Source organism: Pyxicephalus adspersus, chromosome 8 (genome assembly GCF_032062135.1).
Source record: "Pyxicephalus adspersus chromosome 8, UCB_Pads_2.0, whole genome shotgun sequence".
NCBI lineage: Eukaryota > Metazoa > Chordata > Amphibia > Anura > Pyxicephalidae > Pyxicephalus > Pyxicephalus adspersus.
In genome coordinates, this window is record NC_092865.1 from 71,186,541 (window position 1) to 71,210,967 (window position 24,427).

The window sequence follows — 24,427 nt, forward strand, 5'->3', positions numbered from 1 at the left end:
GGCATGGCCATACTTTGTATATGTGGTACCCCCGGCATGGTCATACTTTGTATATGTGGTGCCCGCTGTACATAATTCAGCTAGGGTCCCCCTTCATCTACATTGTCTAGATTAAAAGAAATACAAATACTTTTCCAGATTTCCTTATTTTATTTGTTTTGGTGGTTAGGATTGACCATACAACTTCCATATCACAATGTTTTACCTTTAAGGTGATACATGATCTGTGCCATTGTTTGTTTATAATGCTGGTTTGTCATTTGCAACCCCTATATAATGTACAGCCCTGTGTACTGTGTTAGCGCTATATAAATCCTGTTTATTAGTTATAATATGTTTGGGAGATACTGGGATCTAGTGAGCCTTTCTAGGCCTTATTATTATGAAGAATGTCACCCTTACAGACGGCCAACAAAATCATTTTTACCTAGGAGGCATAAACTAATCAAGGCACCCCTGGTAATCTCCAGAGGAACCCCGGGATTCCATGGAATTCTGGTTAAGAAATAATATATCAAAGATTCTGGTTGTGATGGATGGTTGTTGTAGTTTTGCTTCCCCAGCCTTTAATGTGTAACCAGACTCATAGTGTAACTAAAATAAAAAAAATGACCCCTACCTTTAATCCCGCAGACCCCTCGATGGTGCTAGTCCTTCCCACGATCCGGTACCGCATTGTCCTGGGGTTCCTCTTTGTCCTGGCATAGAGGAAGCGCCAGGCGCCGCCATCTTTATCTTCTCTTTCGTTACCCAATCTGGCACTGCGCAGGTGAAGGGGGAAGAAATAAAGAGCTTATCTCATTGCACATGTGTGAGATTGCCATCTCTTTCCCCTTGGTGGACCAATGCCAACAACATTTTTACTTTATTTAGAAGCTTTGTCTACCCTTCTATGTACAGTAAAAATGTTGCGTTTAGATCCGCTCTAAATAATAAAAAATTTCAGTAGGTTTAGCAATAAAACACACATAAATGCCTGGTTACAGTATTATTATATAGCCGCTGCTGAACAAAAACCTTCCATGCGCATGCACAGGCATTGTCATTCCCATCGAGATGGATGAAGATCCTGAACCTGGAAGAGGACCGGGCAAGGAGAGGTGAGTAAGTTTATTTTGTCCCAGAAGAGACTTCACCTGTCTGTTTCTCAATAAGGAACCTGCCTGCCTACAATTGTTTTATGTTAAAGTTTAGTTCAACTTTAGGTCTCACTCCTGTTATATTTATTATGAGTAACCTAAACCCATTACACATAGCTTTACCTAAGTCAAGAAACTAAGCTCTATTTTTAAAGCAGGGAATCTGACATTGCTTGAAACATTCCCTGGTGAGAACGCTGCCATTGAAACACATAGACCTGGAAGATTCCCTTTCTTTTGGTTCTAGTTCTATACAAATTCATTTTCACTAAGGAATGTTTCAGAGAATGTCAGATTCCCTGCTATACAAGTAGAGCCCTAAGTGTCCCACAAAGCAGCTTACAACCTCAACCTCAGCTTACAACCTCAACCTCAGCTTACAACCTCAAGGCCTAAAAAATAATCATGGTTTTGAATATATGACAAAGTAGAATATATTGGATTTATTTTTATGCTACATACACACGTGCAATGGTTCTTGTCAGATTGGCTCAGGTCTGATATCAGATGAGAATCTTGCGTGTGTACAGCGCTCGTCGTTTATTGTGTGAACGACCGTCCTGGATGATCCATGGACAATGGGCAATGAAGGATAGTAATGAAAGTGAGGGGGAGAGTGCACAGTGGGGTGCCGCTCCATCGTTCTCCCCCTCCCCCCTCTATAGAGCAGAACGGTGCTGTATGTACAGAGCTCATTCATGCATCGTGCAGGCGCTTGTCGTTGGAAAGGATCGTTTCCAATGACAATTAACGTGTGTACGTAGCCTTAATAAATATGAAAAGCCCTTTCTTGGATACAGTATGCAATGTTTACCCCCCCCCCTCCCCAATATGTCTTTATTTTATTGTTTGATTGTCATTCTCACAGCAGGAAGTAGGAGGAGATCTCGCTAAAGTACAAAAAAGCATAAACAATACAATTGTGCCCATTGTTAGAGTTCCCCTCTATCCCTCCTGCTATGACTAGCCTCAATTTTAGTCCCATCAACCAGTCAGGGCCAAAGGCAGCAAAAAACAGACTAAACCTACCTACACACTTCCAATGGTTCTCACCAGATAATTGTCTCAGGGCCGATATCGGACGAGAATCTGGCATGTGTACAGCGCTGGTCGTCCAAACGACCTTCCTGGCGGATCCATGGACGATGAACGATCCTAATGCAAGTGGTGGCGGAGAGCGTGCAGCAAGTGCCGCTCTGTCGTTCTCCCCTCTCCATAAAGCAGAACAGTGCTGTATGCAATAATAAATGCACGTGTGTATGCGGATTAACCCTTTAACCTTTGCCCATTCTATCATAAATAGAAAAAAACTTGATTGGATTTGAATACACTTTAGGAATCTTATTTGTATGTGTAAATACCGTGCTTACTTTGCACATACACCTTGCATATACATTTGTAGCTTTATCTGGTTTTTATTTCCGCATTCCATCTTTGCGGCTTTCATCTTTAAATTAGTTTTAGTGCTGTGCAGCCACGCATCATTTCCAGAATCATGTGATCGGCTAAATGAAGCCTGTTATTCCAGCAGAACACAAATACGTTATCATATGACCAATAGCCTGTGTATAATGTCATGCTAATTATTAATGCATGCCCTGGTGTTCCTAATTCAAGCTGTCATTACTGCTGGTTACTATTTCCATTATTATTGTTATTTATTGAAGCAGGATAACTGAACGCCGCTCAATTAATATTGTTTTGGGTAACTTTTTATTTTTTTTATATTTACTTTGCATTTTCACTTCTTCATAAAATATTTCAATTTAGAGGAAACTTTAAACAGATAAGTGGGGACAAAAAGAACAAAATGTATAAAATGAAGAACGTAAAACTCCCATCAGGAATTCTTTCTTCTTATACATTTGCAGGTTTTTGCTGTATATGTCTCTGCCAGTGAAGGAGATATAGTTATGGGAAATAATTGTTCCACATGGCTGGAGGAAAGATCACAGAGATCCTTATTGTAATGACATGTGCTGGGAAGTCAAGGTCACTGACTGGAGATGTGCTTCTCCTTATTTGCTGAAGCCGCTATTCCTCACTCTTCATTTTTCTTACGTATATTTTGTTATAAATCTCATAATGTAACCTCATCTTTCTTTGATAAATTCTATTTGTATTATTCCATTTTATGTGGTAGCTAATAGATGAGTTTTCTGGTCTCCTTCTTCTTAGCTGGGTGATGGATCTCATGTCTGCGAGGTCACTGAATGTTTTCCCAGGATAAACCATAATGATCATAAATATGAAAAACCATTTATTTTCCTTATAAGCTAGTATTGGAATGTTGGTGCACTCCTCCAAAATTCCATGTTCCTACCCCCCATTCCCAAAATGTGGAGCTAATTTGATTGGGTTTATATAGGCATCTACTACTATTATTATTATTATTATTATTAATAATAATATTAATAAACAGGATTTAAATAGCACCAACATATTACACAGCACTGTACATTAAATAGAGGTTGAAAATGACAGACGGATACAGACAGTGACACGGGGAGGAGGAGAGGACCCTGCCCCAAAGAGCTTACAATCTAAGTACAAAGAGTTGGTGGTCTCTGGGGACAGTTAGGGGTGGACCAGCAGGTTTTTTAATATATCTATAGAGTAAATAATACTGACAACTGCTTAACACTGGATTCACACTCTTCCATGTGTGCTATCAGTCATACATTTTTACATTACTAATGTCACCTAAGGGCCCCATTTTTTACATTATCCAAAACTAAGAGAGGTGACAACCCTGACTGGCACCAGCCAGCCAGAATGTTGCCAATGTTCACCCTGCAGGACTTTGTGCCCTGGTGGTAGTGGTGACATACCTGTACCATACTGAGAGCAAGAAGGTCTGCATTGGGTAACAAATTGGATTACAATTAGCCATGAATATTGATTTGGAAAGAATGTAAAGTCCTCAACCAGATGTTCTGCTTTCTCTGGTGACATTTATGGCTCTTTTATTCATTTATTAGCATGGAAGCCCTGATACCATAGAACCTAGGCCCAGCTTGCATTAGGACTTGCTTGGCTCACACAATCCTATTTCCAGCTACAAAAATGACCAAAAGAAATTGATTGTAGTATCAGGTACAGGCATATTCAGTCTGTGCACTCAAATAGAGTTTTGTGTCATGATTGTTTTTATTGATTATTTATTTTACATTTAACATTTTAAGTATCAGTCAACATAAAAGTGACACTACAGGTTTAATTGAAACCATGTGGGGTGACTTCTGACATATTGGTACTTTTATTGCCAACTGCCCATATCATCTATTGTCATGGATCTGTGTTATGTTCACTGGCTTCTGTGACAATTATGAGCAACTATCATAATGTTATTTATTGTATTCAGAAAAATAGAATAAGTATGGAATAATAAAACAAGCATTGGGAAAGTGGCCACAATAACTCCAGATGTTGGAATGTACTTTAAGCTTCTCCTTCAGAAAAATGCAAGATCCATTTATCTGTCGGCACCAATTCCTGTAAAAGAAAATTTGTTAAATCAAAATGAAACTTGCCTTCCCTTGTCCCAGCTTCTTTCTGGGAGATTTCCCCACTTCTGGAATTCAAGATCTGGGCCGTCAAAATCTGTGAATATGAGTTCAGGCTAAGTTGGTTACTTTAGCCCGGCGCAGTACATGTTTTTTCCTTGATACTTTTTACTAACGCATTTACTTTTAATATCAGCAAAGCATTTGGGAAGTGGTATAGTCAAATATCTGCCCCTATGGTATTGTGAACAGTCCCAAAGTGAGGTCTTCTTCCATAATAGTTTTGGATATTCTTGCCCAGCTACATATTTGTGCTTCAGTTCCTATGAATGTTTACTTGCTTTGATTTATTATTAGCCGTTCCCACCCTCACTATTGGATTTTAGTTACCTAAAACCAGAAAGCAGCAGGTTACCGAAACTACTGCCCTCCCCAATAGCACCTAATCACCTGTCCTTTGGAATTGAAGCACCAGGTACTTCAGAGTATTAGAAACATAAACTTTTCCCACCAGGTGATAGTTTTTTGCTGCTCAGGTATCCAATGCTGCCACAGAGGGCTAGAAAAGTGAACCCATATCTCTTTGTAATCCCCTGGATGGCAAGTTAACTTGCTTAGATCTTCATATTTTCATGCCTTACAGCTGAATATTTTAGCTGGAACCAACAGCAAACTCTAAATCTGAAGCTGGGGTATGGTGGCAGCACAACTCCAGGAATAATTAATAACAATATTACCCTGGGGTTCCCCAATACACAAAGATAAAATGCTTTATTCATACCTTGTCTGCATCACCCTCCGCCACGGTCTACACTTCAGGTTGTGGCCCTCAATATGTTCAATGTAGGGCTACTGGTAATGCATTCTTGGTCATGGCATCCTAAAGCGTACCTAAACTCAACATTTTTATTTTACATAGAAGGATAGACAACCCTTCTGTATATTGTAAATTTTTTCTTGTTTTAAGTGCAGCACCCTTTTTTTAAAAAAAAAAAAAAAAAGGGGATGGAGCACTACCGCGGCGATCGCGACTTAATGGGAGCGCAGAGCCTCCCGGGATTCTTCTAAAATCAGCACAGAAGGGGCATTTTTCCACCAAGAGAAAGCCAATCTGACGCATGCGCAGTGAGAACAGATTTTTTTTCCATCTCCACAGCGGCTACATCACCGGATCCCACACCTGGGCAGCGACGAGGAGGAATTCCAGAACGACGCGGGACCTGATCGTGGGAAGGACCAGGGCCATCGAGGGATCTGCAGGATTAAAGGTAAGTGTATTCTTTTTTAGGTCCGCTTTAAGGAAGAACTTGAAAGAGTGAGGGATAAGGTAAGTAAAAGTTTTATTTATTTTTTTACTTGCCTAATAACAAGAAGGATAAAATGCCCCTTGCAATGCCCCTTGAGGTTATGGCGCAATGCTACAGTGCAAGTTGCAGTTTCCCTATTAACATACATATTACATTTATTTATAGGTACGCACTATGGCAATGTATTTATCATTTCATTACATTAGGTGCCTAATTACCAAGAAGAATATTTGCATCTTTGCAAATGCCAAGATGCAAATCTGGTGCCAGTCTGTTCGGTACATTCACTGACACTGAAGTATTTTTAGGTATTCAGCACTTTTAGGTTTTCTTTTCATCCCGAGGTTGCTGATGCAGCACCTGCAGTCAAGAATCATTGCAGTGTGTTGCTTGTGATATGTCAATTTTCTGACAAGACTACTAAAACTGTGAAATGCTGAACACCAATCCGAGAACACCAAACCTTAAATAGGATGGTTAAAGAGGACCTGTCATCAAAATTTTTATTTTACATAAAAAGATAGACAATCCTTTTCATGTAAAGTAACAGTGTTTTTCTTTTTTTTTTAAAGATGAAGCCTCTGCCCTTATGTCTTGATCGCTGCGGCAATAAATAGAAGTGACATTGTAATACATCGGGGGACATTTTAATACATCGGGGGGGACGGTGCTTATCCCAACACTTTCCCCCCCTTTACATCTGGTTACATCACCTAATCTGGTGCCTGTGCGGTGCAGACACAGGTGATGTAATCGGAAGTGATTGGAGGCACCCGAAGCTTCCACTGCTCAGGGATAAAGACTGATAACAGGATGGCGCAGGACCCAAAAGAAGACATAAGAGGTTACGTAGGTCAGTAAAGTTTTTCTTATTTTTTATTTTCGTTTTAAGGCTTGGGTGATGACTGGCAAGGCACAGGTCACTGGAGAAGTCTAGTGGTTTTTCTTTTTAGTTATGTGATGAGAGAAGTTTGTCTTGCATAATAATAGAACAAAAAAACCCATCACAATGGCTGTTCGTGGCCTGATATTTTTATATCTCAAACTGATTAGCTCAACTGCAGCTTCCTTTGACCAGATAAACCATATTGTGCTAAGGATTTTTTTATTAAACTGTACACAGGTCATAGTCATGTGACTAATTGTCCGTCAAAGGGGCTGACAGTCTAATGCCCCTACCATAGTCTTATGTCTTTATCACAGTCTAGGGTCGGTTTTTTTGTCATTATACCCATTGTGACTGGGCTATAAAATCATGAGGAATGTAAATTAGTTAAAGATTTAGTCAAACAAGTCCTCATTTTAAAAGCGATTGGGCTAGAGTTTTCCTTCCAACGTTAAGATGTATTTATATATTGAAATATATTCTTTCACCGTATTTTGAGTACATGTGCTTTATGACATGGCCATACCTCTTTATATATTTCTATACTTTTAAGCGTGTAATACGTCAAGGTCAGAAAAGTGGTCAGGGAGCACATAAGAGATGTCAAATGAAGAACAGGATGGAGATTAAGACAAAAGGGTAATGAGAAGGAAGGATTAGCACGGCACAGCGGCGTCCATCTGTCCCTCTCACCAGTCGGCAGTGAAGCTGAAATTCTGGTTTGGTATTTCTATGATTTCTTAGTTCTGTAAGGTTTTTAGGTTGGTTTTAGAATGATTGCCTTTTCTTTGAGGTCTGTGCTGTTTTTAGGCTTTGTCCACCTAGAATCTACCTAGATGTATTTTTTGCATTCAATAGATAAAGAGGGTTTTAGAAAAGAGGGCATGATATTGCTTTGACATTGGATATTGCATTATTATTAATATTACACGTTATTTATATAGCACCAATATATTACTAAGCAATTTGTACTGTATAAATGTGAACAATGAGAGCACAACTCACTTGAGATCTATTTTCATTTGGCCATATTTAATGTACAGCTCTTCGTAATATGTTGGCGCTATATAAATCCTGTTTAATATTACGATAATCCAGTGCAATTCTAGAACTGCAAGCTTTTCTGGTAATAGAAAAAATACTTAAGGTATTCACAAAAACATAAAAAGTTGGTGAACTGCATGAACACAAACAAGAAAACGGTAATTCTAACCGCATGCCTGCAAGTAGTGGGTCTCGTCACTTGTTCAATTTTTCTGGCCCGATAATTGGCTCAGGGAGGATATCTGGTGAGAATCTGGCATGTGTACAGCCTGGATCGTTCGTCCTTCCTGGCCGATCCACGAACGATGAGCGATCCTAATGCAATGGAAGGGGGAGAACGCAGCTGGGTGCCGCTCGGTCGTTCTCCCCCTCCCCTCTCCATAGAGCAGAACGGTGCTGTATGTACAACACTCGTTCATGCATCGTGCGGTTCTTATCGTTGGAAAGGTGAAAGATTGTCGTGAAAGATCAAGACAAGAATTGCACGTGTGTATGCGGCTTAAGGCGAGAAGATGTTTGCCAGGTGGGGCTGATTGATGTTCAGAGGTCCATTCTCATTAGATCTATTAGAAAACTGGAAAGTTCTGGTAACATGGCTTTCAATTGATTATCCTCATTATGGTTTTACCAGTCAAACTTTGGTATCTGTGCATGTGGCCTCATGTTTAGCTATAAGAATATAGAACGGATGGTCCACACACTCCTGTACATATAGAAAATCAGTACCGAATTTTATCCCCCGGTCAAGCTGCATGGGACATGTGAAATCATAGCTGGGGCCCTGGTAATTTAAAGCTGTATGTACAGCATGTATTAGCAAGTTTGTAGAGAAAGTGTATTCTTACATCTGTGGTTATTAAATAGTAATTTGTTGGTTTACAATAAAAAATTCAAACACTTGTATACATATTTATTTCTTGCTTAGGCTGGGTCTACACAGACGGTTTGAAACATGCATCAAAACATTCCTGTCACTTTTATTTGCACTTTTATTAGTGTTTTAAAAGCTTGCATTTAAACTGCTGGAAAACGTCTGTCACATTTCCCTGTGTTTTTATGTTTCAAGCGCTTGAAAATGCCACAAAAACGAAGGAAAACGTCCCCACTGAAATCAATGGACGTGTTTATCTTCGTTTTCCAACGTTTTTTGGCATCTTCCTGCATTGACCCAGCGTTTTAGTTTTTTAAACATTGCAAGGAGCGTTATCTATTACACTCATAAACTTGCCTCAAGGAAAAGTCCCGGTGTAGATTAGCCCATTGGAATGCGTGGGAGTTTTAAAGCCTTGGGTAAATGCTGGGGAAAACGTCCGTGTAGACTAAGCCTCGTGTACTGCTGATATGTCAAGCAAAGTTCATTAGTATATCCACATTGGTCCCTGACCACCAAAGGATCTTACAGCCCACGATCTTCATGCTCATGTACTAAAGTTAACTGACTTTCTTTCAAATTGACACTTCAGTATGTTATTTTGGAAAAAAGCAATTTTTCAATCTTGGAGAAGATACTCCATGCAGGTAGTGCAGTTGGTATGATGTTACAGCTTCCCAAAGTATCCAAGACAATTATAGATATCCATAATAGAATTATCGCTGATACAGCAAGGAATGGATGAAAACAGGTGAAATATTTCAAGATTAAATAAATGGGTTTTGAGTGATCTTTTAAATGTCAGAAAGTAGGAGCAAGCTGAATAGGACAAGGAAGACCATTCCAGAGAGTTGGGGCAGCTCTAGAAAAGTCTTGGAGCCGTGTATGTGATTATAGGTTATGAGTGAGGAAGTCATTAGTAGGTCATTGGAGGAGCGGAGAGAGCGGCTGGAGGAGTATTTTTTTTTTACCGGGTCAGAAATAACTGTGGAGGGATTTTAAGGCAAAGCACAAGAGATGAATTTGATTCCAAGGGGAAATGGAAGCCAACGTAGAGATCTGCAAAGAGATGCAGCAGAAGAGGAGCGGATGGGAGTCTGGCTGCAGCATTCTACTACTACTACTACTACTACTACTACTACTACATAGAGACTGAATAATTGATACAGTGCCAGTATATATGCAGTAAGGCCATCCCACAGACTTCATACCAAGGGCTGCATTGTATTATTGGGTCATATTAAACAAGCACAATGTGCCCTTTCCAATAGGGGATCACATCTGCTCTCCATTTTTAAGGGGTCCCTAGTTTTCTAAAGTATGTGTGTAATTATTATTTTTTTTTTTAATCCAAGTTAGCTTTACGTCTCTAACAATCTAACAATTCTGCCACAATCAACAGGATTATTTTGCACATAAACTGATATAACCAAATACTTTCAAATACACTCTAGTGGTGGCCAGGTGATGCTTTCTAAATGTAATCTGTCAGGGGCCCTTTAGCCGAGTAATGGCAAGTATCTAGTGCGGGCTGTTTCAGCATATGCAGTCTGTTTCTATTTGTGGTAGGATGTGGGCAGTGATACCAGGATTGTTATTAATATTATGATTATTATTAGCAAACAGGATTTATATAGCGCCAACACATTACGCAGTGCTGTACATTAAATAGGGGTTGCAAATGACAGATGGTTACAGGGACACAGGAGGAAAAGAGGACCCTGCCCCAAGGAGCTTACAATCTAGGAGGTGGGGGAAGTCTCACATAATAGTTGAGCCCCGCCATTTATTACCAGACCATCACCATAAATTATATGGCTGTCCGAGCAGAGCAACTGTCAATGAATTTATCCCTTCAATGGGAGAATTGTTGTTTGCTCATAATGCTCTGCACAAGTCTAAGGTGCATAGAATAGGAGGAAGGGTCGATTTTAGGAAATGCTAATCATGGTAGGAAAGCATGACCATTATATTCATACTAACCCAATAAGCAGAAAAGGATTGGTCATGGATAGTAGAGCAAAGAATCAAAGTGATTACTGACTGCTGGACACAAATATTGTATTTAATCTTCCTTTGCCACAGTAACTTCTATTGATAATATGTAATAGCTTGCCATAGACTACTCATGTGAGTGCGGAGACCTTGCACAGACTTTAGCTCTATTTAACCCAATAGTTGCTACACAATGTAATTAGTGTTAAGTCCAGAAAGCTTCTACTATTTTATTCCTAACTGATATTATGCAAACTGAAGTCTCAAAGATTTCATCTAAAGATAAAAACAAATGCTTTACTGAAAAATCATAAAAAGGACGGAATGTAAATGGCTTTAGAGTGAGTTAATAATTTTTTCAGAATGTTTATAACTGTATATTATCTATATTGTTTTCTGACAATGGCATTTATATCTTGAAGTTTTCACTATACAAAAGTAACAGTCACTGAAATGATCTCCTGGCTCTCACCAAACCATAGGTATACCAAATGGCACCTTATCACATGTTCTCTTTGTCCATATCCGTAAACCCTCGACGCACTGTTCGCACACCTTATGAGGGGCCCAAGACTTATCTTGATCACCAAGTTTAGCTTTGAAACATTTTTCTATTTGCTATATATATTATATAAAGCTTTATAGCTGGCCTAAAATAGTCACAATATCTTGGAGACCTAGTGCGCCATCATTTCCTGTAAGTCACATGTCAAGCTGATGCTTTTTTCTCTAAATGAATTATAGCAGGCAATGTGACCGATGCCTTGTGATACTCAGGAGGTCTTGGCTTCAGGGACAAAAATATTTCTTGTCTAAACCCTCTTTAGTCTCAGAATTGTGAGTTTGTCCTGACCTAAACAGCAAGCAGAGCTACTCATGTGAATAAGTTATGCTTTGTTGCTCCGTTTTTTCAACTGCATTATTTTTTAAAAGACAGACTTACTTTGTACTAAATTTTTAGTAGATTAAGTGATCAATGCATGTAAAATAAAACTTCAGTAAAAATTCATAATCATGGGCATGCTTTTTGATTTTCCTAACTTCAAAACTGTTGTAGTTAAAAAGTAGGAGGTTGGTGACTGGATAAATGTGAATAACGCTGTATCTTTAGCAAAAGGTAGATCCCCTTTCTGATATACACTGGTCCTTGCTTTACTTAAGAAGGTCATTTCAAGATGGGGGTGCTTTTTTTTTGTAAACAATGTAAACTCCTAAAATTTTGGAAAAAAATTCCCCTTTTTTAGATTAGCGCAAGTAGCAACCATTATGCATAGTCATATCCTGATCCGGGGAAGCTGTACATTTGACGGAAAAAGCATTCTGTTGCTTACCATCATTTGGGCTTTATTATTATTATTTATTAGGTATAGTTTGTAGTTATATCCAAAGCTGTGGAGTCAGAACCAATTTTGGGTACCAGGAACCATAGTCTGCCGAAATGTACGGACTCTACTGCACCGTGGTTGTGTCAGTGCTCCTTCTTACAGCTCAAGACTACGTTGGCAAAGTCACAGAAAACAATTAACTTCCTATGTGGCTCTTATCTTTTCTTGGGATGTTTTAGTAAGGGAGCACAATGAAGTATATTGACTAACCCTCCTCCTAGCTGCTACATGCAAGAGTCTAAAGCTACATACACACTTCCAATTATTATCGTTGGAAAACGAACGACGAACGTTCATGCACGATATATATGAACGATCGTATAGCACCGATCCTTACTTTTTTACGAACGATTTTTTGCCCAATCGATCGTTCGTCGTTCGATTGGAACGATAAAAATTGGAAGTGTGTACGCACCTTAAAAGTGTGGAAAAGCAATGTCAATATTGGGAGGCATGGCAAAAATGTCCTAATTGGGTATGTGCACTCTTGATTATCGCCCTGCCATAGTCATAATTTTATATAATATATATTTGGACTTGCCTGTAACCCTGTTCCTTCAAGAGCTATCCTTTGTCTCGGCCCCTCCAACAAATGGCGTCCGCTTTGGAATAAGTTTAACTTGGTAAAGGGCCTGTTTGGACACAAAACATTTTGCTTCGTATACAACCTTTGTTGTAGAACTTGTATGGGTAAAAATGAGTCATAACACCGTGCGCTACCCTTATTTACCTCTCTCGAGACAAAGCCACGACTGCCCACGAGCGTCAATATGCCAGTTGGTACCATTCAGTGAACAACCCGCGCTATAACTCTCTGTTACATAACGTCTCCTCCTTGTCCCGTCTCAGCACCATCCTAGTAGGCACTCGGCTCTTCTCACCAAGGTCTAGGTTACATTTTCATTTATTTCATCTACTTGCTTTTATATTTAGTAGTAAGCAGTGTTTAAATTATTTTATACAGCCCCATCAATGTATATAATGCCAGTACAATAGGATTTTTTTTCATGGAAACGGATTAATCGTTTTCCTTTTATTTCATATGGGAAATATTTGTTTGGTATAAGTCCAAGTATCTGGAACGGATTAAGGATTTATACCAAGGTACCACTGTACTTGAAATGTGTTAAGTCAATTTAATGAAAGGAGTTTGTGACATCATGGGAGGTACACTGATTGAGATTTGGGAAAAGAGGCCATATGGCATTAGGCAGTCTATGCAGCAAATAGTAATGTTACAAGGAAGTTAGTTAGTCCACCAAAGGTTAGTGTCTTGTAAGGAAAACTGTAATTGCTTCAATTATTTATTATTCTTTACCTTTTGATATCACAGGTGGTAAACATTTATTATATCATCTTCCCCTATAAAACATGGCTCATTAGATGCAACACTACATATTACCTGTAAGCAGGCAGCTCTCCTGTATTTAAAGTAGAGACACGTGAATTAATATTTTACACTCTTGTTTGTAGAAATTCTATACCTGGCATTTTTACACATCTGATACCAGCAGCTTGGGTGTGAGTAGATGCCCGAACAAGCTTCAGAATATCCAAACTTCAACACAGCTGGTGGAATTCTTTGTGTTTTCTTCTCTTACACAAAGCATGCATTGTTCATGTTGTATTGGTTCCTGCATATATAACTTTTTTTATATGTAAAAATTCTCTGTTGGTGCTGTACAAGGGAAAAACATAGTAAAGATTATCAGAGAATGTCTCTGTAATTTGATTTATTTCAACTGTATATAGCTGTACAAGCGTGATAATTTGATATTTTATCCAATATTCCTTTTACCAATTTAAATATGTGAGAAACTCAAGTTGTTCATATGCAATTGATATTAGGTATGGCAATATAAATCAAAAAATTGGTCCAAAACAGAACATCATTTTTATTATTACACAGTATTTATATAGCGCCATCATATTACGCAGCGCTGTACAAAGTCCATAGTCGTGTAACTAACTGGCCCTCAAAGGAGCTCACTATCTAATGTCCCTACCATAGTCATATGTCATTAATGTAGTCTAAGGTCAACTGTTAGGGAGAAGCCAATTAACCTAACTGCATGTTTTTGGGATGTGGGAGGAAACCCATGCAGACACGGGGAGAACCTGCAAACTCCATGCAGATAATGTCCTGGCTGGGGATCGAACCTGGGACTTAGCGCTGCAAAGGCCGGAGTGCTAACCCCTGAGCCACCGTGCTGCCCTTTTTTGCATAGTTGACGCCATCGGTTAGACCTGATATAGGGCTGTATTCCTATACTAACCATGTTCCTGTACCAGCATAGACACAATACAAGGAGTGATTTATTTTTGAGTTCATCTTTAATGCAGTATACCCTTTCTTCTTTTACACTTTACTTGCTTTTGTGATTAAATTGATATTGGCTGGGAGACCACTTCATGTCCATTGTCACAGTGCCAGACATACAGACTTGCCTCCTTTACCCAATCCGTGTGTTTATGCAGCAAAATTGTGCTAAAGCTTCATTTAATTTTGTCTTGTAGTGAAATCCTTTATGGCCTCATGATCAAACAAGTGCATCTTATTGCATTTGCTAAGATTTATGTAGTTACCTTTTTTACACCATACTGTACTCCTTCAAAGGACTATCTTCGGTTGGTTTAGACTTTGGTATTTTCCCAGTCCAACTAAACTTTTAATGCATTTTAGGTTCACAAAAAAACAAAAGGCGTTTAATGTCTTGGAGCCCTCCAATGAGCAGGAAACATGAGCTAGGTATGACTCAGTAGGAGGGATGTTGTACCTTTGTATAGAGACCACTGCTTCCACACAGTGTAAGAGTTCTCCTCTTTATAAACTTTTCTACTCTGACTATATCTTCTTCAGATAGAAAACAAACAGTAAGACAATTCTTATGGAACTAAAAATAATCATTCTGGAATGCTATGTACTGAAAACTTTTTGTAACTAATATTATATTACAATTTTTATGTTTTTTTGTGTCTTTCAGGTTTTCGCCATAGTGGTCTTTGGTTGCATAGTTAATGAGGGATATATTAATCTTCCAAGTGAGGAAGAGGAGCATTGCATTTTCAACCGAAACCGAAGTGCCTGCACCTACGGAGTAACTGTAGGGGTGCTGGCGTTCCTCACCTGCATTTTGTATCTGGCAGTCGACGTTCATTTCCCACAAATTAGCAGTGTTAAAGACCGAAAGAAAACCGTGATCTCTGATATTGCTGTGTCTGGTGAGCAGATAATACAGAAAATTCCTTTCAGCTAACATTTTCATGACTATGTGCAGTAAAAACTGTTCAAAGCAAATAACCATAACACGTATTGTTTAAATGTAATTAATGTAGGTTAAAAACTCGTGTCAGCTGCACTTGTTTAGTAATCAAATATTTATAAATCCAAAATCAGTAGGGAAGTAATAAAACTTCTGTCAAATCTTCCTCTGCCTTTCCTGACCACAGCAATGAGAATAGAAAATATTGGGAAGTCCAAAATTTGCAGTGATCACCAGAGTGAGAAGGGGGATAGTCTCTAAAAGCAATTTATTTCTTCTAAGACGCAGATATACCTCATTTTATAGAGATTCCCTTTCCCTGTTGTGTCTTTAAAACAGCAAGTGAGTAAAAGTCTTCCCAACTGATACAACAGAAAATCAGTTCACAGTAGTTTTATCCCTTCCATACTTTAAGACTGTAAAGAGAATGTTTATTATACATATACTCTAAAGAAGTTGACCACAAATATGTGTATGTTTGCATGTACAACTTGGTTCCAATTAAAAATGTTCAGTGCGGGTTATTTGGCAGCTACCAAGCAGGTCAATATTGGAGATTACTATGGTTAACCAAAGGACACCTCTCTATAAGTGTATTTGAGATTTGGTTATTATTCTGTCATATATTTCAATTAGTCCTCATGTCAATATTTCTATCCATTGCTTCCCTGTATATGTCTGCTCCCTAATGTTGGCTGTTTACATTGCTGTGTATGTATTAGAGATGCATTTGTTAGTACAGAAAAGCAGCCCAAATATAAAAGGTGCTGGGTTTACTGGGATATAATGCTCCAATTGGGGATATTGATCCTCCCTTACTGCCTGGATGTGATAGGAAATCTCTCCAAGAGGGACAATTTGAAAAGAAATTTAGCATTAGAAAACAACAGAGTTTTATTGCCCTGTGTGCTTTTTGTACCCCTAACACTTACAGCCCCTATTTGTTGTATGGGTGACACAGGAACAGTAAGTGATGAACAATCTCCCAACACAGCCTAAACCGAAACAAAAATCTCATAATATTACCCGTTCCCCAATCAATCCATAGATAAAGAGATAAAAAATGGCAATTTAGCTGGGGTTAGGCTTATGTTTGACCATGTTAACATAATTAAAAAATGGCAGGAAAGCAACGAATGAACCGAAGTCACATTGCAAACCTTATTTATGAAATGCTAGTCATTCATCATTTTATTGTGTCAAAAGTAAAAGTTTTGGCAACTTCAGATTATGTTCTCTTTGCTGTAGGTGTCTGGTCCTTCTTCTGGTTTGTTGGTTTCTGCTTTTTAGCCAACCAGTGGCAGGTGACTAAAGAGGAGTACAATCCAATGAAGGAAGGGACAGATGCAGCACGTGCAGCCATTGCTTTCTCGTTCTTCTCCATCTTCACTTGGGTAAGTAGCAGATCTTTGTTTAATCTGAGCTAGGGAGAGTTTGAAGTTTCTGTCAACCCCATATATGATAATATCAATGTTCATGCATTTTAATTAGCATTGAAATGAACTATTGCTTTCTTTTAACAGCCTACTTGCATCCAGTTGAGAAAAATGTAATGCAAATTACAGGCCAGCTTTCAGCATGGTTTTTTTTCAGGTCCCCTTGTGCAGAAATGTAATAGATTTGTTTATGTGGCAGATGAATGAAAACTGGAGAAACACAATGAGCACAACCAAGTTGAAGTTAATGCATTTGCAGCCAAATAAACTATTACATAAAAATGATAGGTGAAACTTTGGTTTTGGAGGATGCCATTGATGACACATTTATAGTGATGCTCTCATCCTTATCTTTCATCATATGCATGTTTGTTACATAATTAATTGGATGAAAGACGACTGATATTCAACATATGCAACTTTGTATAACTCCTTGGTCCAGAGGAAGTCAAAACGCGGTTGCTGGGTAGCTAAAAATTGCTACGACGGTGTATGAATTTTGTGTCTTTTTAGTCTGGGTCAGTAGTGACAAATTGGACCCCGGATCAAGCATCCTCAAAAGCAAACAGAAATGGCAGCTAATCAATGGCAGCATTTAGGCTTTGGGAGGTTTGTAACTAATTCATCATTTAAAAATCAAATTGGGGAGACTGTACTATGAGAGATGACCATTTAAAATGGTTCCATTACTATTGTCCTGCTGAGTTCAAGGCTTTTTTATTCTGTAATTCAACACAAGTATCACTTTTTTATGTTGAGACTGATACTTTGTTCATATTTCCCTCCTAATGTTGGGACCCCGCTGAGAGTACTGTAAACAAAGGAATTTATGATAACTTTATCCTTTTCACAGGCTCTTCTAGCAGTGCTGAGGCTCCAGCACCTGAAGGAAATTACATTCCAGGAAGAATACAGCAGACTTTTCCCCCCTAACCCCCAGCCCTTTCCTTAACATTTATATTAACATACTAAATTTCACTGTGCCTTAAACTGCTCCGTTCAATGTATTTCAGTGTTTTCAGATAGGTTAGGTTAAAGTTATTTGTTTCTACATCACTGTGCTTGGTGCCTGAAAGGATACCCGTACTTGTGCAGAAAAAAAAAGGTATGATTGTCTCCTCAATTGCATCAAAATCTAGACTTGACCACCTAAATGGGATATTCAGGTAGTGATACAAGCACAGTAGCTTAGTGCCCCTTCCGTCTACCCAAAGACGCTAGGATGCCAAGTTTTCATTGCCATAGAGGTGAAGCTCTAAAATCACTGCCCTGCAATTGGGAACCCCATCTCCTGGTTCTTTCATAGAAGATCACATCCCTATTGATTGGAAATGCCGGTGTGGATTGGAGGGAATTTAGTTTTTGATGCTCTTAGGGATAAACAGATAACCGTATTTATTTAAGTGCTGGTATGCTTTACAGTTTACAGATAGAATCCTTTTTGAGCATGTTCAGCTTATTATTGATTATTTACAATTACTGTGGCTGCAAAACACTGAGCTGTTTACACTTGGCTAATAAATCCAGCACAATTTGCTTCTTGGACATGTACTGCTCTGGCTCAAAGCACATTGTGCTGATTGCACTGTTTTAAAAAGTCAGAAAGTACTAGTCCAGTTTTTTTTTTTTTGGGAAACCTTCACTTGAAGATATACAAATACAATCTGTCATTGGCAACCTGCTCATTGCCAAATTCTATCTGCTTGGTTGTCACTTTAATCCTATGGTTTCAATGGTTTCTCATTTGTGACCTAGCATTATTATGCAGACCAGGAGTTGGCTGGAGTTGACTTGCTGCTTGCTTTTTCTGAACATGCCTATTAAAAAAAACATATAAGTCAATAGCTTGGTGTAGCAACCAGGCAAATTTTATTCTAAGAAGTACAGCTTACTTTTCATGACCTTCTACGTGCAGTACTCTAACTCAGATATTCTGCTGTTTGAGGATCACTGTACACCTTCATGCCATTTGACAGTGTTAGGCTAAGTACACACGTGCAGTAATTGTCGCAATGACAAACGACTGCACAGTGCATGAACAAATGCTGTACATACAGCACCATTCTGCTCTATGAAGAGGGGAGAATGACAGCATGCACCCCTCTGTGCTCTCTCCCCTTCACTTGCATTGCCATCGTCCGTCATCCATCATCCGTAGATTCGCCAGGACGATCGTTTAGACGATGGGCAACGAGCACTGTACACACGCAAGATTCTCATCCGATATCAACCCTGGAAGAGAACCATTGCACATGTGTATGTAGAATTAGTCTTTAGATCAGCCTCTGCCCGTTCCTGTTCTGTCATCACAGAATATTTCAGCATTGTTGCCATTTTCATTATCAAAGGATTCAGCAGTTCAGGTTTCTTTCTATGACTTTACATTGGATGTTACAGAATTAGTATAATGGTTCTATTTCCCTCTAAAACTAGGATCAGATCCTCTGGCTTCTAATGTCTATATTGTGAAACTAGAACCGCTTAACGTTTTAGGATTTACATCATTTAAGAAAGACAAAGCGATACACATGTAACTTTAACCTGCTTTAGCTGCTGCTTTTTGAGCCATTTCTATTTAATTGACTTTTGTACTGGGATTTAGTGACAGCTTGTTTCAGTTCTTTTTGAACTGCAGTAAAAACAGAACTACCCAGGCCACCCAGAAAGCCAATGTCATGTGAGTGTAACCTAAAAGAGGACTCCTCCTTGGTTCTGATCAGCATCACATGAAATATATTATCTTCAGAAAAAAAACGTTTAATGGGATTATAGAAGTTCCTGCCTTAGGGAGGATGTTCTAATTTCAATAGATTTCTTTTATAGTAGTAAAATGGCTCAAAATGACAATTATATGAGCAGTGTTAAATGACCATAACAAACACTTTTCTTTCAACTGAAAACAGTTGCCAAGTATAAACAATCCTTTGTATTTGTTTAGCCTGAGTGCCAGATTGTGTGTTGCCAAATCCTTACGACTGCCAAATGTTTGTGCCTTTCTTTATACTCAGGTCCCAGTGTCACATGTTGCCACATGCCAAAGCACTTAGCAGTCATTAATATGACACTGATAGAAGTATGCTATGTATTGTTTACTAATGTGTTGTACTAATAATACTTAAGTTTTATTATATATTGTTACATCTGTTATCCATTGTTATTTATGCTTGGCGATAGGATGCAAGTTACCTGCTTGTTTGACTGCAAGTATAGTAATAAAATGTTACTAGTAAACAACTTTTTGGAAATCTTAGACGTTTCTCTATTATTTATTTCTTTTCTGTTTTCACACCAAAAGTAAATTATTATCTCAAAGGCTAGGGTAGGACATAATTATGTTCCAGAAGTTGGGTTACTTTTTCAGGTCTCATTTACTTTTTCCCATAAAAATTGCAGGTCTAAGGACCCATTGCTTTAAAGGTAGTTTGTGCAAGAAAGTGAGGAATCCTATTGCTGCACCCTGTAATATGACTAGAGCATGCAGTATTATAGGAGAGCACTACAAAGATTTAAATTGAACAATCAAATACAATGGTATAGCACAGATTTTCATTACATATCTGCAACTGAGAGTTAAAACTGTTCAGAGCTCCTATAGTTTAATTAAAACTTTTGTGTTCTTGTTTTTTCTTTTAATATTGTAGTGCAATAATTAATATGATTTTGTTTTTTTGTTTTTTTACTTGTGCAACAGCAAGTGCTAAAATGCCCTGTGTTAGCACCGTGCTGGAGACCTGGACTGCTGCTTAAAACAGAACGGGTCTTAATAGTCTCCAGCACTCACACTCCCTAAGAAGCACTGTGGGTTGAAGCCCTGTGTCCCCAGCATGTTGGACCGCAGCATGTTGGAGCCTAGATCTTCAGCAATACTGCCTGATTTTTTTTCCTTTTTTAGCACATTAGTACAGTAAATATTTTTTGGAGCCTGACCTCATTACAGTAGTAGTAATATAAAAAATAATAGTTGAGCTTTAAGTTGTTAACAGAGTTTAAACTTTTAACTGTCAGTTACTAAAAGTTCAAGACTTGTGGTGCCAAATGGGGTCCTGTCAGTTAAAGGGGAGAGAAAAATCCTAAGGGTTGCTGCTTTTAACACTTACTAACCATGGTGATGGGTGTCTGTCTCTCTCTTCTTTTTTTGTTTGTCCTCTCCATCTTTCCCCTTTTCCATTGGCCCAAACCCTAAACTGTTCCCATTCCCCAAACCTTTATTTTCCCCTTCGTCATTGATCCAAGGCAGGACAAGCTGTGCTGGCCTACCAACGTTACAGTCTCGGCTCAGACTCAGCACTGTTCTCTCAGGACTACATGGACCCAAGCCAAGACCAAGGGCCACCTTATCCCCCTTATGCCAGCAATGAAGAACTAGACCCTTCTGCTGGCTACCAGCAGCCTCCAATGGATGCATATGAGGCTGGCACACAGGGCTATCAGTCCCAGGATTATTAAAACTCCTCTGTAAAGGACCTTTCATTGCCTGACAGGCCTGCAACTCCTTCCCTTGCAATTTGTTGCGGCCTTTCTGATAGTGAAAGAGGTAAAACAGTATGTCCTTATTTTTTTATAATACTGTCGAGGACGGATCTGCTCTTATTTTTACATGTGTTTATTAATACAGTCTTGTCATTTTTAATTCTTTATGTTTAGCAGTTTCCAGTTTTGCCAGTTTTATACCATGCCATTTCTGGGGTTCTTTCTTTGTGACAGTTGTCGTCAATAACTATCTCTCCAGTCGTTTGAAAACTGCAAAGTAAATTTTTGTCTGCCGATACTTGGCTGAGAATTTTGAAAAATGTTAACTTGGGAATTATAAGGCCCCATTAAAACGCACACTTGCAATTGTAAGCAAATAAGAGTCCTTCAACTAGATGAGTTACCTAAAATAACACAGGGTACCCCACTGTATAATACACATCCATGCAGCCTCGTGAACGGAACCTATCTAGGACTAAAATAAACATAAAGCTTAGGTGAAGGTTGCATTTAAAACATTATATCAGTAGATCTAGGATATAGGCTTTGTCTCTCCCTCTATCCTTCTGATCCTTCAATTTGAGACTGTATATTCTAGTAAGAACCAATAGTAAGTTGGATATAGGCAAACATTTGTAGAAAAAGTGAAAATAGTTATAAAATTTTCACAATATATTTATCAACCACAGATTGTTTTATTTATGCATTTTATCATATTCTCAGTGTGACTTTCCCAGGTTTGTGATAGCTTTCTTTGATTACCTTAGCATATATATTCTAGCAATAGTGTAAAGATTTTGACATTTTTTTGACATTTTTTAGGACTGCAAATGAGTACTTAGAAGGGATACATACAATTATTTTACAATCTACTTTATCAGCTCCTCTTTACTCCACTACTATCAAAAAGTATTCGTTCCATATTCACACTCAATATCCTGTGTAAAGGTTACTTTTAGCATCATCACTAGGGAAATCTATTCTATATTTTAAAGTGAACCTTTAGAGTAGCAGACCAAAGCTACAAGTTTATGTAACTGCTGACTTTCCAAGCGCCACCGAACTTTCTTTCACTTCCCTGCTCCAAAATATACTTAGTACCCATACCTGAATATGGGGAAGATGGTTTCTTCACTTTACTCTGGTAAAGCCAATGCAATAGACCTTCGAATTAGTGAAATATTTATGTGGAAATTATTAAAGTTAAAGAATGTTGTTCATGGCAAAAGGGCAATTTTAAAAAAGCTAAATTTTCCAGGCCACTTCCTCATCAACCTGTTTTGTCTTCTTGACAGAGAGGAATTTTATAATATATAAATCCTGTTGATTCATAATAATAATAATGGCATGTAATAAATCTGGCAAAACTGTTTTCTCAAAAAATTACTCCAGAGGAAAAAAAATTTGAAGCCAAATGGGACCGTTCAATGGATAAGGAGCATCACATCAGATGTACGGTGACTGTACAAGTTATGAAAGCCTTTATGGATATGCCATTTGCAAAATGTACATTTGCTTCTGCTCAGCAGACATCATGCAACTTTCTAAGTGTTAAATAAAACATTTTTTGCTTGAAGCACGTCTTTGGATGAACAGGTACCTAAAAAAGGGAAGTTATTATTTCATTAAAAGTATGTTGTATGGTAATCTGTTATGTATATAAACTGGGAATGGATGTTACTAGAAGTGAAGAAAAAAAAAGGATGAGTTCAAACAAAAGGTTTTTGGATTACAGACGATTTTATGGATAGATCCTACTTCGCGAAGAAATGGTACTAATCACCACTTTTCATTCCTGATTAAAATATTCGCCAGTTAGAAAACAAGGCTGTGGGAAGTGCAAATGTTATCAGTAAAACATGTTGCTGTGACTTGTGTCCAGTTGGTAGTGTAGCTGGATGTCCTCAGGTAGGGTCTGGTATCCACTGATGTTTTATGAGATATCCATATTCCATAAACAATAATGGTTTTTATGTCTAGCATTATAAGCCCCGCCTCATTATGGACGAATCTGAGCAACTTGGTATCACTGACATGATCATTGTAACAAATAGATTTCTTATAGCAATTCAATCAGTATTCATGTTTCATAGAAAGCTTTGTGAGCCTTGTGTAAAAATGAATACAGCACCATGTAGGCCATGCTGGATATTGGAATCTCACTGCTCACTTTAAATAACTTATAACCTTATCTGGGCCCTTTTGTGTTTGTTTTTTAATAGCCACCTCTTTAAATCAAGAACAGAAATTATAGTGTTATGGTCATCCTTGTACTCCCAGAATAGTTAGCCTATGCATTGTATATGAGCTGTGGATTTAATTGCAGCATGGGATGAACCGTCATGATACAGTGAATCCCCTGAGCAAACATTCACATATTTAAATAGAAGTGTAAAATTCTACCCTTTGGCGATAGGTAGCATAACAAGGTGGAAGTAAAGGGAATATTGCTGTAGATTCAAGTAAAGAGGCGAGTATTTTACTTTCCTGGATATGTTAGTTGTGTGATAAAAGGACATGACTTCACAAACTCCCATACCAGGCTTTAGGTGTGTGATCAGTTATTGCACAGGATTTCTGTTCCGCATGTAAACTGCACCAACAAACTAATCACTAATGTGTTTATGACCATTTCTATGTGTATTCCCAAACAAATACCATAATAAAGGTGTCTTGGATGTGTATATATATATATATATATATATATATATATATATTATATATATAAAATTACACAAATTCCTCTATAGTCACATTCAGTACTATTCAAGCTCCTCCTTAAGTCAAAGAATAGTAATTCAATGTAACCAAACAACCAGATGCTAATTATTTGTAGTATGCTGAATTTTGCCCTTAGCCATAATGATTCCCTTGTAATTTATTTTATCATGGGTCATTTACATTTACATGGGTCCGTTACATTTAAAGCTATGACTTATGGCCTTACGTTATCATTCATTTTGTGAAATGCTAATCTAGAACCTTGTCAACCCAAAAAATGAGTTTTGGGTAGGGAGGGACTAGTACAAACATTTAATAATGAGTAAGTGTAAGATTGTGTAGCTATAGTTGATGTTTGATAAATATCTCCAGTTGGGGAAATAGCAATAAAAACATTATATATA

The 24,427-nt window shown here is 38.2% G+C and overlaps 1 protein-coding gene across 2 annotated transcripts in view; it reads left to right on the forward strand.

Moving 5' to 3' along the window:
• SYNGR1 (synaptogyrin 1) overlaps positions 1–22,878 on the forward strand; it is a 24,129-nt gene extending 1,251 nt beyond the window's left edge. Inside the window, exons 2-4 of one of the 2 annotated variants that reach the window (XM_072421110.1) lie at positions 15,118–15,355; positions 16,645–16,790; positions 21,066–22,878. In XM_072421110.1, the coding sequence (XP_072277211.1) occupies positions 15,118–15,355; positions 16,645–16,790; positions 21,066–21,278 (597 nt within the window). In that variant the 3' untranslated portion in view covers positions 21,279–22,878. Of the gene's footprint in view, positions 1–15,117; positions 15,356–16,644; positions 16,791–17,685; positions 20,083–21,065 lie in introns of those variants that run through there. The other variant, XM_072421111.1, reaches the window with a different exon arrangement.
• Positions 22,879–24,427: the final 1,549 nt, after the last annotated feature.